Consider the following 17,902-nt stretch of genomic DNA (forward strand, 5'->3'; position numbering starts at 1 on the left):
CTGCTTTTGGAACAAAAGAAAGAAAGAAAGAAAGAAAGAGGGATACGTGTGTGGGGACTTCATCAAGAACCTCCATTTTGAGCCCTTTTGACCCAGTTTATGTTAAATTCTCATACTTCATTCCCCTCTCCCTGACCCTCACCAGCCAGTTCTGGAAACATTGAGGTGAGTCTTTCTTTGTTCAGCACCTACTCCTGGATAAGGTGGTATTAAATGATTCAAATGAGATCTAGGTGATTGGGTTGATGCTCAAAGAGAAGATTGGGGACTCTGTGGCTCTCATAAAGGTACCAGACTCTGCTCTCTCCATGGCATAGCCACTTGGCACGTTTTGTTCACAACTCCCTTGAGTCAAGGAGGTCTCAGATCTTGTCTGCCTAGTTATTATTACTATAGTTGTGACTTTGTACCTGACTTAAATCTCATTGAAATCAATGAGTCCTTAGCATGCCTATGTTTTGGATTATGTTTATTAACTATATCTTATCTGGCTGTGTGCTTCTTTTGGTTCAGAGCTCTAATTTGATGTTACCTTTTTTTTTGCAAAGATTGGTTGTTTTTCTTCATTTACCACTTCATATTAATGACTATATTCATTAAGCATGTTGCATTGTTTCTTGAACACATCTGCTTTGTATCCACTAATCCCCCTCTTTCTTGTTAAATCAATTAGGGTAAGCTTTTTTCCCTATGTGCTTCAAAAGTCTGTTTCCACAGACTTCTACTTAGTCTCCTTAAATACATTAACATATCTTCCTTGTATAATTATTCCTGCCAATCTAAACGGAAAGCGCAAGTGATTGCAAGTTAAGATTTTGTAAATCTCAGTGATGGAGTGCTCAGTTGACAGCAACAGGAATTCTGTTTCAGGCAAAGAGATTGAGAATATCATTTGTATTTTAATTCCCTTCTCATTTCAAGTGAGATGGTGTGATGTCATACTGTCTCCTCCCACAGTGTAAACTAAACTCCTGTCAAAGTTTTGCTGCCTCTGTGACAGAGAACAGTTTTGCAGCTTGCATTACCTTGCATGACACCCTCAGCATCTTGAACTGTACACATTTGGGTTTGAAAGCATGATATCAAGGCTGGTCTTTCTACTTTTCTGTGGAAATATTGCACTAAACCTTGGAAATGCTCAGAAATTGCCAAGAGGCAAGTAGATGTGATATTTTTATACTTTACTTGAGGGTTGGGGGGGGGATGATTGGTCTTAATGAGACAATCTTGTTTTCAGCATGTGTGAAAGGGGAGTGAGAAAGAAATGTAATGGGGAAAAGGGCAAAAATCATGTATGAGAGCTTAAAATTCTTTGTCAAAACAAAGCAAATGATTTGTAGTTTCATGATTCCAATGAGGAAATCTGTGTTGTAAATGAGAACTGATTTTACTGTTTGTTTGCACATTTACTTCTTATTCATACCGGTGATGTGATCACTAGGAAATGTGGGGGGGGAGTGCACCCCATCTTTCTAAGGATTCTGTTTTTCAAAGTGCTTATGTTTTCTACTGAAATGCATGTTTGGAAGAGGCAAGGGGGGTGTTACAAGAACTGAACTTGATTTCCTTCTCTATAGTCTGAAAGAAGGTATGTAAAATCTAAGGCATAACCCCAATCCCTATTAATTTAATTTTATCTGTGTTGTTCAGGCAGTTGGCAAGTATTCTCTTGCTACAAAAACACTCAGCTGTAATGTAAAATTGATACCATATTTCTAAATCAAGATCAAGAAATACTTTGTAACACCTTGGCACCAAAGCAGCACGCTTCACTACAGTTTGTGGACTTGACATTTTTCTGTTGACTTTGCTGAAATGTCTTTTAAGTACACAGTGTGCTTTGCAGATGCTTCAAGAAGACAATTTATAGGAGAAACATTATTATTTTTTCTTTTTAAATGTTCAGTTGCTTAGAGCAGTGTTTCCCAACCTTGTGCCTCCAGCTGTTTTCGGACCACAATTCCAATCATTCCTGACCACTGGTCTTGCTAGCTAGGGATGATGGGAATTGTAGTCTCAAAACATCTGGAGGCACAAGGTTGGGAAACACTGGCTTAGATGAATGCTAAGTCAGAGAACAGCATCCATGAAGATGTCTGTATGACCAAGCTGAGGTCATAACAGCAATTTTCTTCCACCTGCAAAATACTGAATAACCCTTCATCTTGACTTTCCTTCTGAAAGTTTGCAATTTTGGAATGCTATCCCATTTATCATTGAATGGAAGTTATGTTCATTATCCTTCCTGATGAAATACATTGAGTCGCTACATAAACTATATTTTTGCACTATTCCTAGATAAGTATTCCTTTGGTTTGGGGCTATACCTCAAATTCTGAAGCATCTAAACATTAAAAAATGCATGAATATAGGTTAACAGTTAGCAATGTCATTACACTCTGGAGTTAAATAGTATGTATTGTCTGCATTTGGAATATGGATCTTTTCCAAGGTGCAAACCTTGCAGATGGTTTTATTTACCTTTCCTATCCATTTTTGTGGGATGATAGCCATAACTATCCTTGAGGGTAGATTTCTGGCAAAGAAAAATGCTTTACGATTTTATGCTTGAGTCACTGGAGGAATATTTTCCCCAGTATAGTAAAACAAAGCCACAAGTCTACCTCTCAGATTATGTCAACAGCTGAGAAACTTGTGTATTATTCTTCATTTGGTTTCAAATAACTCTCCCTTTTGCAAAAGAGTAAGTGTGAGCAGCCACTCCAGCATCTATAGCTCTAATATGAGATTATTTTTATTGTTGAACATGCTGCTCATTATTTATTTATTTATTTATTTATTTATTTATTTATTTATTTATTTTGCTGTGTTAACTATTCAGAAATATACTGAAGGGTTGTGTCTTTTGTCAAAACATTTCAGTTTGGCTGGAATTGCATTCTAGAAACAAGATTTGTCTCTTTGTTCCACTGTCTTGTCAAATAAAAAAGTTAAGGCACATTGAAGTGCAAACAAGGCACACTTTCCTCAGTATTGTTTAATCCTATCCACAAGGCACACATATAGATTCAGCATAAGGACTCCAACCGATGAGAGTGCTTTCAAGTCACTTCATAATCCCTATGAGATTCTCTTGCCAGATTTATTTCTGGGTAGACTTAACCATTCCAGTGCCTGAACTTTCCCACTCTATGGTTCTAGAATCCCAGTACTCTGTTTTCCACGCCAGGATGTGAAATCTACTTCTTCCTGGCATTATGTCATGAAATTGGATTTCCTTTCCCTGGTACAAGCAAGGAAAGAAAGTTTGCTTCCTGCAGCTGTAGGAAAGAGAGCCAATAAGACATTTGTATGCCAATTACTTGCAGGGCCATTGGAGAAGCTGTTTGCACAAATATGCTATTCCTGAAGCTTACAACCTGAAGGTTCTACTTTTTGAGGTGCTGCCACTTCCACAGGCACCTGACTGAATATCATGATGAGAAACATCTGTTTTAAAATGTCAGTTTTGGAATTGTCGGCAGGGAAAATCCTACTTTCTGTAGGAGTTCTTGGAAAGTTGGTTTGCTACTTAGAGAAATGCAGTGGAAAGAGAATTAATAACTGCACTCAAGTCACTGCAAGAAAAAAACAAGTTATGTGACTGCAAAAGCAGGTGTGCAAAGTTAGCTCATTGTTTGCAAGTGCATGATTTTGACAGACTGTCCTAATGCCACATAACTGGTCTGTGACTTTTTGCAGCTGGAAGTCACAGTGGTTAATGTTGGTAGAAAAAAATTCTTTTCTTCCACCCTCTGCCTTCACTTTAAACATAACAAAATCACTTGTGTCTTCTGACACTTTATTTTAAAACTTTCCTGTGCACTGATGAATAGGATGGTTCTGTTAAACAAATGCTTTGTAATTTACACTGCTACTTAATTTCAGTCCTGCCCTTCCTTCTTCCCATAATAGCTCATGGCAGCAAACATGAAAATGGTAAAACAGCAAAATTACAAGTAAATAAATCCATATAAAACATGTAAAAACATTCCACAAATTGGGAGCCACCACCAAGGAGGCTCTGTCAAGTTCAATACCAACCGAGCAGCACCAGTTGAAATGTAAATGTTATTTTTATGCACAGGCAAGGATTTTCAATTGAAGTTGCACATAGTTCAGCTGTTTATGGGTATTTTGAAGCAAGATAAAACTTTCTCAGAGGAATTTAACAACCAGATAACACAGTTACCAGTCCAGAAAAGATCTCTGCCACTGTGCTGCTTATAGATAATACAAGCAAAGTCTGTGTATATGTGAGAGAGAAGTAGTGGGAAGGCTGTATGAGAGTCAGTGGTCGGGGGCTAGTTTGGTGTGTGTGTGTTAGTGGCCCCACCCACCATTGGCCACACTCTGTCCATTGCCAGGCACACCCTCTCGCCACTGCATGTCACCTTCGTGAGCAAAAAGCTCACCTGGTCCTACTTTACATAGCTATGATCAGCCTGTTGTCTTTGTCCATGGAGTTTTCTTGGCAGGGATACTGGAGTGGCTTGCCAGTTCCTTCTCCAGGTGGATCACGTTTAGTCAAAACTCTCCACTATGACCTGTCCATCTTGGGTGGCCCTGCATGGCATAGCTCATAGCTTCTCTGAGTTATTCAAGCCCCTTCGCCACGACAAGGCATTGATCCCATCACCTCCTGGCAAATAGAAGGGGAAGAAATGGAGGCAGTGAGAGATTTTACTTTCTTGGGCTCCTTGATCACTGCAGATGGTGACAGCAGTCACGAAATTAAAAGACGCCTGCTTCTTGGGAGAAAAGCAATGACAAACCTAGACAGCATCTTAAAAAGCAGAGACATCACCTTGCCGACAAAGGTCCGTATAGTTAAAGCTATGGTTTTCCCAGTAGTGATGTATGGAAGTGAGAGCTGGACCATAAAGAAGGCTGATCGCCGAAGAATTGATGCTTTTGAATTATGGTGCTGGAGGAGACTCTTGAGAGTCCCATGGACTGCAAGAAGATCAAACCTATCCATTCTTAAGGAAATCAGCCCTGAGTGCTCCCTGGAAGGACAGATCGTGAAGCTGAGGCTCCAATACTTTGGCCACCTCATGAGAAGAGAAGAATCCTTGGAAAAGACCCTGATGTTGGGAAAGATGGAGGGCACTAGGAGAAGGGGACGACAGAGGACGAGATGGTTGAACAGTGTTCTCGAAGCTACGAACATGAGTTTGACCAAACTGCGGGAGGCAGTGGAAGACAGGAGTGCCTGGCGTGCTATGGTCCATGGGGTCACGAAGAGTCGGACACGACTAAACGACTAAACAACAACAACAAACCACTTTAATTAAGTATGGGATGTGGGGAGAGATGTTGCAGGGCAGTGGAGCCACCCACCTGAGTTGGCACAATGTCCGGCATCAGCCCTGACGTCCAGACTCTCCCAGCTGCCAAAGCTAGCAAGAAGAAGAAGATATCATGAGCCTGCTGTATCAGGCTGACAACCCATCTAGGCCACAGGGCCAGGCAGATGCCTGTGGGAAGCATGCAAGCAGGACATGGGCACAGCAGCACTCTGCCTAGCTGCAGTTTCCAGCAACTGGGAAGAATTCCTCTGACAATGGAGGAGGAAGATGGTCATCAGGCCTCATAGCTACTGATAACCTTATGCTCTATGAATTACTTCTTCATTCAGCACATAGTTAAATTGTGGAATAGGCATCCACAGGAGGCAATGGTGAACACCAACTTGAATAGCTTTAAAAGAGGATCAGAGGAATTCATAGAAGATAAGTCTATCCGTGACTACTAGCCATGGTGGAACCTGCCTGTATGATCAGAGGCAGCATGCTCCTGAAAATGAGTTGCTCAAAACTGCGGGGAGGAAGAGTGTTCTTGCGCTTGGGTCTAGCTTGCAAGTTTCCCACAGGAATCTGGTTGGCCACTGTGAGAACTGGATGCTGGACTACCCATAGTCCTGATTCATTAGTCTCTTCTTAGGTTCTTATTCTGGAGGCAATTTTGCCCCACACCTTCTTGGCATGGAAAGAGGCACCATGGAATTTTTTTTTGACAGGGGCCACCAAATGAATGGTAAGGGAGCTAGCATTTACAGTATATGGTCTGTCTTCTCCCAAACGTGGCATCTTCGTGAGACACTTCATCCCATTTGTAATTGTGGGTGTAGCTGGTTGCCTTCTGGAGGTCATATGATTTTGTTGTTGTTGTGGTTGTTGGTCTTTCCACAGTTTGGGGGCAACCATATGTTTTTGCTTTCCTCCATGCTGCTTGATTCAGCTGGGATGCAGTGGCATATTTTGCTTCCCATTCAGTTTTGCCACATGTTGGCAGGTAGTGTGGGCAGGTAATAGACTTTGGTGAGCACTAGGAGGCATCTCATAGAAGGTGGGTACAGGTCTTCTCAACCTACCTCTTATTGCTAGCTGGCTTGAGGGGGGGAAAGAAGGGGAGCCTCTTCTCACTGAACAGTGGAGGTGAAATGGAGCAGCATAAACACAAACTCAGGTTGCATTTAAAGCAGACACACAATGTATCATCCAACCTTACGGAGCCAGGACAGTGTTGCCCAAGGCAGAAAATCTGGGCTTCCTCAGAGATTCTTCCTGGGAAGAGTTAGATTTTGAGTCAGCTCATTGCAGATCCTTGATTAAATAAATATGATCCCTTAATTCCAATTGTTGTCTAATGTCTTCATTCCAGGGGTGTGGTGGCAATGAAACATTTAGCTGAATTGATACTAGAGCACTCCTTATTTTTCACATTTTGGTTTGATGATTCTTTATTTCATTGAGAAGGTTGATCATCTTTTGGGATTATTTCGACAGCAAGTTCCGGTAGATCTTCTGAACTGATTATGCTTATTCTGCATTGGTGCTGAAACAGTTTTGCTCTCTGAACAGTCAAAAAGGGCAGTCTAATTCTGACGCCAAAGTGCACCAGAAGGAAACTTTGTTATTACATGTTCCCCAGTGTATTGAAACATTACTGTGAGCAGTTTGAAATAAAAACAAATGCTCCAGTTTTTCCATAGTGCCTCATATTCTTATTAGCCCTCAGGCTGTTCTTAGAAGGGTACCTCCCAGAACTGTATTCAATAAGGCAAGACTAACTCATCTGACCCCAAATACTTCCTGGGTTTGAGGGGACAAGTCAGCAAAGTAGATCAGATGACAGATTTAGCTTTACCTGACTACAATGACAAAAGAGTTCCAGGCTTCTTGAATTAAGTCGCGAGCAGTATGCTGATTATATGCGACTCTGTAAAATAAAAACATTCACTTATTGACAGAAATATAGTGAAACAGAAAACACTTGGCATGAAATGGAACTTGGTAAACATTGCAGAGTAAATGCTATGCAGCTCAAAAAGAATCTGTGATAAAGAAACAAGACCCAACAAGTTGGGTCTTAGAGTCTGTTTTAGATGCTGTATTGTGCAGCAGACATTTCCTGGAGCTTATTTTGTAAAAGCTGGTGACCTTTACCAGGTAAAGAAAACATAATGCTTTTGCTTTTATGGACGGCGTAGCAAAAGATGAGTTTACAGATATTCATTCTCTAGTGTATTGTGGATGTTGTGTGTGGTGGAATGAGCCAAGATGCTGTCTAGAAGTGCAGTGGAAGGCAGTCATGTTAGAACTGGAACCCATAGGCAACAAAATGTAGGTCAACTTTTTTCTTACTTTCCCCAAGGACTAGAACCAGCCAGCATTTTAGAATTAACACCAGATGACTAGCCTATTCCTTTTCTCTTTTGTTTACCATAGCCTTCCATTTTCCTTGCTATTCCATATACCCCTTTCTAGCATGGCAAGAAATCTATATTGGTGTTAACAAATGCTCTTAAACTTGTATCATCTTAACCCTTTTCACCATTTTGCAGTGTAAACAAAAATGTGTGTGAAGGTGCAGCAGACTGCAACATATGTGCCTTCAGTCTGAAGAACCTCCCTATTCAAGAACCCTGGAAAAGGAGGTTCCCAAAGGCAGACCCCATTATGCGTGTATGGAGATGTCTTGTCAAATGGTACAATCAGTGGGTTGTATCGAATGTTGCCATTCCACTCACACAACAGACTTCCACTTGCCACAATGGAACTTCCCCCTCTCATTGCACACAAATGAAGGTAATGGATGGTTGGTGAAGGACCCTGTGTGAAAGGCAGGGAAGGGAAGCTCCCAGATGAGAGCTGAGAGAGTTCACCTCTTTCTATGTGGGAAAGGTCTACTTGAGAGAGAGAGAAGACTTCATATTCTTCTATCCCCCCTTTCATATTGCAATATACTATGAAAAGTCTTAATAAAATCTTATTTTTTACAAAGGAACTTTCCCCCTCCCTATGTTCCTTGTCCTGTGCAGGCCCTCGTGGATCTTCAAAATCTGCCCCAGAGGGTTGGGAAGACCCTCCGGAGCAGCTTTGGAAGCAACATGATGAAAAGAAGGGAAAGTTCTGCTGCAGAAGTTGAATGACATTTGCACAGCACTGGACAAAATCCTATGAATATACATAAGGGAGACACAGTTGTCTTCATTACAGGCACCTTCATTGTACCCATGGATAAATGATGAGAAATTACCTTGTGGTGGAAAATAAATCTAACTGGTGCAATGATTAACTTTGATTTAAACAGAAAGAGCAAGGTGAACTGTGTGAAATAATCAAGATAAATAGGAGAAAAGTCAGAATGGATTACCTATGACTTTCTCAGTGAAATTACCAAGTCTAATGCTATCCAACAGTATTTCCGTTTACTAACTGGGATACGTTTACTAACTGGGATATTGATGGTGCAGTAGAAAATGCTCCCAGGCTGAGGTGTGGTGTTTTGTTTTCCCCTTTTGAAAGTTCAGCCTTTGCCCCAGCCGCTAACCCTAGAAGATGCACTTCTCTGCCAATGCCTGGCAGCCCTGTGCCACCCACTGTTCTCCATTACAAATCGCTTGTTATTTGGCTCTTTGAGAGTATAGTTAGCTGCAATCATTTCTACATTTGATCATCTGTGTTGCATTAGGTAACACTTGCCCTTAACCTCAACATGTGCTTTCATTCATTTTTGTCAAACAATGTAATTTCTTACAGTGTATTCTGTGGCAGCTGATAACTTTGACTTTTTACATTTATTTTTTGCTAAAGGTTTTCTGGCTTCCATGTAATATTTATAATAATTGGTGGCTGTAAGCAATACACGATCCTATAAAATTACAGCACAACTGTATTCTAAACACCAGCCCCAGCAGTACAAAAGTCATACAGAATTCCATGGATTTGCCATTTACTAATTTGAGGGGAGACTTTTAAAGCAATGTCAGCTTCCTGAAAATGGGCATTAAAGGCATAGGAAGCTGATGCAATCAAATGTAATATAATAAAGAAAGAAAGCAATACAAATGCAATTAAAAATCATACAGCATCTAGCACAGCACAATGCAGTCATACAGCAGGCAGAAAAATAATAATAAGTAGTTCTCCAAGACCAGCAGCAATTTTCAAGCAGTCCTTGGGTGGGGGCAATTTTGGGAGCCACTATCCTCAGTCAACCTGAAAATGCTGGGAACTGCTGACATGCAAAGCTGAGCTGCAGCCCCTTCTGTTACAATTACCTTGATTTTTAGTTCCATGGCAATTGAAAGCACAATCCTATGTAAGCTTACATAGAAGTAAGTCCTACTGTATTAAACGTGGCTTCACTGCAGCTAAGCATGCATAGAATTTTACCCTTAGACACAACATTAATCTACCGGTATATCTTTGAAACAAAATCATTGCTTATTTCTGAACTGTCTACTTTCCATTTCCATTTGCAATTTTAATATATGTCTAGTTTTGCAAATTATTTGTTGAAGGTGAACTGCAAGTGCTCTTTGATGTGACACTATACTGTCATTAATACTGCAGTTGAGTTGGTGCCGAAGTCCATGTTACGTTCATTTATTGGAACACAAGGACTGTTATTCTGAGCCCGAGGTAATCTAGCTGAGGATTTTCTTTCTGGCTAAGGATAGCACTAGATGTTTCACAGTAGTCACATGATGAAGGAATGATTTATCCCTTCTTGTATGTGCTCCATGAAGTATTTATTTAAACTTGTCCTGTGACTGAAAGCTGAACTTGAGAAAATGGCCAAGAGCACAAGTAAGAACCTTTTCCAGCAAGGTTTCAGTAAGAAAGTGCTAAAACTTCTCTTGTTAAAGGTATTCCAGACACTGCCAAGTTGAATTTGAAGAAGCTTGCTAGATCAGCATAGGAAGAAGCTTGCTAGATTAGACCAAATGTCCATCACCCCAAGCATCCTGCTCTCCACATGGGGCAGCCAGATGCTTTCAAGAAGCCCACAAGCAGGGCATAAGCTACCCACTCTGTAGTTGCTTCCACCAATTTGTGCATAACTCATTATGACCAATTGTCATTCAGGAACCTAGGAACCAAATATTTGTATAATCCTCCTCTAAAGCTATCCAAGCTATTAGCTGTCACTGTATTTTGTGGCAGCAAAAGCCATAAATTATGAGATTCTTTGTCTAGTCTGAATCTGCTAGCAATAAATTTCATTGAATGACAGGGAATTTCTAGTGTTATACTCCACCAGCTTTTGTGCCCTCTTTGCTGTGTGTCTCCAATTAAAATCACCCACACAAAATTACAGCAAAGCAAATGCAGCGCCATAAACACATGTCCATAATTGCTCTTACCAGAGCTTTCTATAAAGTTGCATGCCACATAATTGTGACATGCAAGTGACATGCAGGGAAAGGATAATTTAGGACAAAGGCAGGTGCTTAGCATCCTTTGCAGGGAACCCTTGAGTCCTTCCCTTATCAAGCAGAATTAGGCACTTTGGTGCAGTGCTCTTATAGCTTTGGAGTGGCAAGTGAGACAAAGGCAGGCAGCTCTGCACCACTTGCTCTGCTTTATTTAAGACGATTTCTACCCTTCTCTTTCCTACAGTCACAGGACTCAGGGCATCTTACAGCAACTTGTTGTTTAGTCGTTTAGTCGTGTCCGACTCTTTGTGACCCCATGGACCAGAGCATGCCATACATGCTTTTATTGATCTGCACAGCAACTTACAGATCAATAAAAGCATCTTCAAAATAACCAGGATCAGTTTTCTATTTTTATAAAACCCCACTCTACAAGTCCAGATGCTTGCAAGTCCAACCAGCCCTTGCTCTGCAGCAGTATTTCAGGCAGAAGATCATTATAAGGGTCTAGGCAGGTGCAGGCCTGAGGCAAAATAAGACAGTTGCCTCTGGTAGCAGAAGCTGGGAATGAAGAATTGGTGGCATCAGGCCTTTGCACACTTCCCTCACTATCTGGCCAGATGCTGTTGCTCCTGCCACCTACACACCCATCCCATGAAACTCCTGTTCCGTATAGGAAGCTCCAGTGGCACCTGACCAATCCCCATTCCTTGTTCTGAGGAAGAACCCCATTTCATTGGAGTGAAGGCTGGGTTCTGCTCGTCCTACAGCTGCACCCACACTCTTCCTTCTCCTCCTCCTCTAACAGTTGTTTTGCTTTTGCTACCATGGCACCCCTGCCAGCGTAAGCTCTCTTGAGAAGGGTGTCCAGATTGCCCAGGAGAACAAGTGTCTGTAGGCTGCTTTGCTACAGCAACTTGAAACACCTTTTTACAAAAAATTCTAGGTACAGCAACAAAGCAACAGCAACTCACATAATCTTGTTGGCTGCCTAACCCACAGATAACACTGCTGGTGTGGCCACCATGTCAGCAGCAGCAAAATGGTTAATTGTAAAGTAGGATCAGGGTGGTGAGGGACAAGGGCAGAAGCAGGAAGTGGTTAGAGACCATGAAGGACAAGCTTTTCCATCTACTCTGCCTCCATCTCTCTGCCTTGGATTCTTATATCCTATTGCGACCTAGAAGGCTTTGCTGCAGGGAAGAAGCTGTGTTACAATGATCAAAGGCATCACCTCTGGAACAATGCCTTTCAGAGAGCGATTTCTTCAGCTCTCCCTTGATGGGCTTAGCACAACCTTGCCAATTTAGCTGCAGTAGTGTCAGCCTTCTTTTGCTCCAGTACAGTTTAAGCGATGTCTTGGCATGTGGCTGTAATTCAGTTTTTGTAATGCTGCTATTACTATAGCAACAAGATAAGAAGTTAGCACTTCCTAGCACATAGAGCTTGGCTTTGGATATGGAAAAATGTAACTATTTGTTGCTGGGTTAGCTTAGGGAGATCTCTCTTATTATGTATATTCAGTACATTCCATCATCCACATTTTTGTTATTACACAAGACTGCTCCTTTTTTTGGATAAAAGGAAATTGTGGTTAGTACCAAAACACACACACACAACTGAGAATTCCTAGAAATGTGTCTTCTCCTTTTGAAGTCATTTACACATGTGCTGGCAAAGTTTTGTTTATTCCATGCCTCATTTCAAGCCTGAAATTAGCAATTAATAAGCACATCTTTGTAAAATAATAGCTAGTAAGTATCGGGAAAAACATTGGCAAGGATGCATAAACCAAAATAAATCCAGGCAAGTCAGGTGAGTGCATCTATCTGGGAGAAACTGCCTGCTTGAAACAGGGTCACTTTCCATTAAAGAGCAGGTTGGAGGTGGGTTGTGCTCCTAGATTTGGATTGCTTCTGTATGTCCTGATGACAACTGTGCCAGGAGTTCATTTTATCAACTCTGCCTTATATGCTATTTTCTAGGGTTGCCATATTTTGAAGAGCTAAAAAGAGGACACGTGCTAACTTCTACTTTTAACTAAAATCATTATGACAACTCTCACAGAGCCTAGGGTTTGCCGATCAGAAGGTCGGCGGTTCGAATCCCGCAACAGGGTGAGCTCCCATTGTTCAGTCCCAGCTCCTGCCCACCTAGCAGTTCGAAAGCACATCAAAGTACAAGTAGATAAATAGGTACTGCTCCGGTGGGAAGGTAAACGGAGTTTCCATGCACTCCTCTGGTTCGCCAGAAGTGGCTTAGTCATGCTGGCCACATGACCCGGAAGCTGTCTGTGGACAGCTTCCTCGGCCTATAGAGCGAGATGAGGGTGCAACCTCAGAGTCGTCCGTGACTAGACCTAACGGCCAGGGGTACCTTTACTAAATAATCATCATAATCATTTAGTAAAAATCCAATTAAAATTTAATTATAAGTTATATTCCTGTTTTATTGATCCTGTTTTGAGAGGTTGTGTGCTTGAAAAATGATGCGTCAATACTTAAAAGTAAATTGTGGCATAAACTATTGTCGTGTAGAGCCCCCTTTATCTGATGCACGAGGTGTTATCCCCAACTGACATGGTTAGAAAATGAGGCCACCAGACTCTCTGTTCTTTTTGCTGATTCATACCAACACAACTACCCCTTTGGAATTCATTGTATTCAGTAAAAGTAGTGCTCTGCATATTGTGTGAAGGTTTGCTGAGATTTATTTTATCTTCACCACTGGTGCAATTTATTTAAAACAGTAAGTTCCTTACAGCAAACATAAGAGGCAAATAGCAAATTTTGTAAATGGTGAATTGATAGTGAAGGGCTGTTGACTGTGCCAAGGACAGAGTCCATGATTGTTCAGCAACTGCTGTCTGGATTCAATTCCAATATTTTATCACACTTGGTCCAGTACTAGAACTGAGCAGTTGCTTCCTTGGCCTTATGTTTCTTGTTTATACAGTTTATTTACAACTATTTATATCCTGGTGTTTCTCCCTAAGGAGTTTAGAACATTGAAACACTATAAGATATAAGTAAACAATATAGACTTTTGACTTCTACTCAGGCCTGGAGCTGAGGAATGGGCTGTTACTCAGTGCAAGATCTGTACGCTAAAAGTCCCAAATTCAGTACTTGGCATTTCCAGGTAAGGCTAGGGAAATCCTGCCTAAAACTGCTGGTCTTTCCTTCCTCCTTGTCATTCTCTCTATTGAGGGAATGGAGGAGAAATTTGCTCAGTCCACATCTGACTTAATTCATGATTCACCAGTCCCCGATTTCTGTGCAGATTGTTCAGTGTATCTGTCAATCAGATTAGGCAGGTTCCTAAATTTTGCAAGGCAGTTTTGGTTAAAAATATATATGCACAAAACGTGTATTTTAGAGCAGTGGTTCCCAACCTTTCCCCGCCATCGACCACTTGAAAATTGCTCAGGCCCTTGGCAGACCACTTAATGATTTTTCTGCCTATTGTAGCAAGTGTAATGCTCTGCACTAGATGCTGTATGATTTTTAGTTGCAATTTTATTGCTTGTGCATCGTATTCCATAGCGTTACAATTTGAATCCCAATTTTTAATACAATAGAATACAAGAAATAAAGGAAGCAATAAAAGTGTGGTTAAAAATCAATAAGAAATATAATGCAACAGATGTGCCATTTCACTACTTCAACCACAAATCCACAAACATGCAATGGTAAAGGTAAGGCAAAGGACCCCTGAACGGTTAAATCCAGTCAAATTCGCTTTCAGGACGAGGGAGCCGGCACAGATGGCTTTCCGGGTCATGTGGCCAGCATGAGTAAACCGTTTCTGGTGCAATGGGATACCATGATGGAAACCAGAGTGCCCAGAAATGCCATTTACCTTCCCGCCACAGCAGTACCTATTTATCTACTTGCACTGGTGTGCTTTCGAACTGCTAGGTTGGCAGAAGCTGGGACATAGCAATGGGAGCTCACTCCGTCGTGAGGATTTGGACCACCAACCTTCCAATTGGCAAGCCCAAGAGGCTCAGTGGTTTAGACCACAGCACCACCTGCATGTGCAATGCAGTGGATCACATGAATGAAGCTCACAAACCACCTGTGGTCCCAACAACAGGAACCTCTACTTACAGAAAGGCATACAAAAACCCACATATTTCAGTGAATATACAATGTGTTGAGAGACGCGGGTAGCGCTGTGGGCTAAACCACAAAGCCTAGGGCTTGCCGATCAGAAGGTCAGCGGTTCGAATCCCCGCGACGGGGTGAGCTCCTGTTGCTTGGTCCCAGTTCCTGCCCACCTAGCAGTTTGAAAACACATCAAAGTGCAAGTAGATAAATAGGTACCGCTCTGGCAGGAAGGTAAACGGCATTTCCGTGTGCTGCTCTGGTTCGCCAGAAGCAGCTTTGTCATGCTGGCCACATGACCTGAAGTTGTACGCCAGCTCCCTCGGCCAATAGAGCGCCACAACCCCAGAGTCAGTCACGACTGGACCTACCTTTTATACAATGTGTCTAATTTAAATACAAATTTTTGTGTTTAAAAAGAAAATTTGCAAAAACAGGCCTATGATTCAGTGCCTAGGATGCTGTTATGAGACAGAAATAGGTTGATCCATTCATTGTTTTCCCTGCTGTCACAATGTAGATGGTAAACTTGTCAGGGCAGAGAGATTTCTTTGTCTTCTTTTTCTTTAAATCTCTGTGTGCATGTTGAATAGTGCTACATAAGAAATAATAATAACCTTTTATCTTGCCATCTGGTCTTTTCTATGGGTAATGGCTGAAAACCTGTCTTTCTCCCCCTGCCCCATTTAACTCCACTTAAAGCAAGATTTGTTCATACTTGATTATTTCCTGCTGCCAGATCCAACCTGCATATTGTATGTGAATTGGAAAAACATTTTCTCTCGAAGTATGAAAGAAAACATTGTCACTGAAACAATTAACTTTGTTTCTCCAGAACACTGTGTTAATTCCTTTCTTCAGTTATAGAGTAATAGTAATTCAGGTTTAATTAATTCTTCTTCTTTTTTAGTTTTAAAAATAACCTTTATTTAAGTCATTAAAATACAATACAAAGAAAAAAGTACATCATTTAAACAAATATTTGTTAAAAGAAAAAGAAAAAGATTAACTTCCCAATCATTAATTAATTCTTGTTTACAATAGTTTCTTAAGATTGCAGGGTTTTGATGTGTATAAATTTCACAGGAATAGATTAGAATATGTAGAAGAACAAAATGGTCATCTCTCATTATCTTACCTGCAATTTATCTAAGAGGCCAGGTCATCAGTATTCTGGGACTCATTTTCTCTTATGCAAGATGGAATAAATTCTTCCAGCTGTTAGAATCATAAGTATTTCAAGCCAACACTTACAGAACACAAATGGATGCAGCACATGTAATTCATGTGCGAGTAGATTCAGTTTAATGGAGAGACAGATTAAGTTTAATTTATTTTGTAGTTACCCTTGGAATTACAGAGTAAAAATAAAATAAAATTTATATTCATATGACTGTAGATGTACAAACATTTCGCTAGTGTAATTACTACAACCTGAGAGATCAAAGTAGAAAACAGATTGCTACTTTCATTTCAATATTATTTCATTTGTGGATTATTATGATAGAACTGATAAATCAACCAAGCAGAAGTAACTTGTATTTTGCCAATTTTGAGATTTCACCAAGAACAAATTCAAAATGAAGATCTTTCACATAGAGTTAAGAAGTGTAATTGATTTATTAGATAAGAACTGATTTAAAAGTAGGACACAATGTCTCGATGTGACACATCGCCCATATTATTAGTGTCATCATGCTTTGGGTTTTTGTGTGTGTGTTTTGAAATGTAGGGAAAAGAAGTAATAGAACTTAAATTGCTACTGGGATTTGACCTCATTCCAGTAAACGTGCAACCTGTGCTTGTAGTCAGAACAGCAGAAAATTCCTAGACATTTCTGGAAGGCAATAAATTTTAATAGCTGTAATCTCTTTGCTTTCCTCTGATTTTTCCAGCTACTGTACAAGTTTCCAAACCATGAATCTTGATAAAGCGGGGATGGGGGGGTGAATGGAGGGGAGATATGGATAAGCATTGCTTGTCTCTTGCCAGGTATCAAATGAATTCTTGAAAAAGAATGAGCCCCAATGAAGGATGAATGAGAATGAAATGTCAAAAAAAAAAAAAACCCAGAAAAGATAAATTGCCAAGAAATATCTCCATTGTGGTCAGAAATAAGTAGTAATAATGCTTTCCAAAGAAGCATCCCAGAGGCAAGCACTGTAAGCCAGTCATCTTTTCTTTACAACCTTCATGTCGGCTTTTTGCCAGATGAACCTGGGGAACAACGATGAGTAGTTAGTGGGAGAAGAGGTAGCAGACTGGGAGGAGGAGGTGTTGGAAGCTGAAGAAGTAACAGGGTTTAGTGAGCAGGAAGAGACTGTGGCAGAAGGCAGTCCAGAGGCAGAGATCAGGCAGGCTGCTGAAGAAGCCCAGGGGCCTCTCCCTCCTGCTGCGATCAGCTTCTCTCCCTCCTGGACTCCCAGAACATGCAGAGAAATGAAGAGGGTGGAGTAATGAGAGGCAAGACAATAAAGCCTTAGGCTGCTGTGGAAAGAACGAGGGCAGGAACCTTAGAAAGCAATGGGAAGGTGGGGACCTTCAATCCTCACAACTGCCTCAATGAGGGCAAGACCTACTAGGAAGAATTGCTGTAATCACCTGCACGGTTTTTTGGTTCTTTTAATAAAGAGTAAACTTCACCGACACCAGTATTGTTGTTTTTATTGCTGACCTATTCCTGACACTGGCTCCTGACAATTACTCATGTAGACTTCTCCCCAGATTAATCAGACATATAAGAATGGCACCAGGTGAACCTAGTTCTCTGAGATGAGCAGGTTTGATCAGTTTAAAATCTTATTTTTAAAGAGAGAATCTCAGGGTGGAATAATAATAATAATAATAATAATAATAATAATAATGATAATGATAATGATAATGATAATAATAATAATTTATTTATACCCTGCCCATCTGGCTGGGTTTCCCCAGCCACTCTGGGCAGCTTCCAACAGAAAAATGAAATAAAATAATCTATTAAACATTAAAAGCCTCCCTAAACAGGGCTACCTTCAGATGTCTTCTAAAAATCTGGTAGTTGTTTTTCTCTTTGACATCTGATGCGAGGGCATTCCACAGGGCGGGTGCCACTAACAAGAAGGCCCTCTGCCTGGTTCCCTGT

The 17,902-nt window shown here is 40.9% G+C and overlaps 1 protein-coding gene across 38 annotated transcripts in view; it reads left to right on the forward strand.

The window, feature by feature from the left end:
- Positions 1 to 991: 991 nt before the first annotated feature.
- The window catches only part of ABI3BP (ABI family member 3 binding protein), a 137,589-nt gene continuing 120,678 nt past the window's right edge, over positions 992 to 17,902 (forward strand). For 31 of the 38 annotated variants that reach the window (XM_088668137.1, XM_060273724.2, XM_088668152.1 and 28 more), the window contains exon 1: positions 992 to 1,155. In XM_088668137.1, the coding sequence (XP_088524263.1) occupies positions 1,077 to 1,155 (79 nt within the window). In that variant the 5' untranslated portion in view covers positions 992 to 1,076. The remainder of the gene's footprint in view (positions 1,156 to 17,902) is intronic. The other 7 variants (XM_035114435.3, XM_088668138.1, XM_035114436.3 and 4 more) reach the window with 2 other exon arrangements.

The sequence above is a fragment of the Zootoca vivipara genome, chromosome 4, assembly GCF_965207765.1.
Source record: "Zootoca vivipara chromosome 4, rZooViv2.hap1.1, whole genome shotgun sequence".
In the NCBI taxonomy this organism is placed as follows: domain Eukaryota; kingdom Metazoa; phylum Chordata; class Lepidosauria; order Squamata; family Lacertidae; genus Zootoca; species Zootoca vivipara.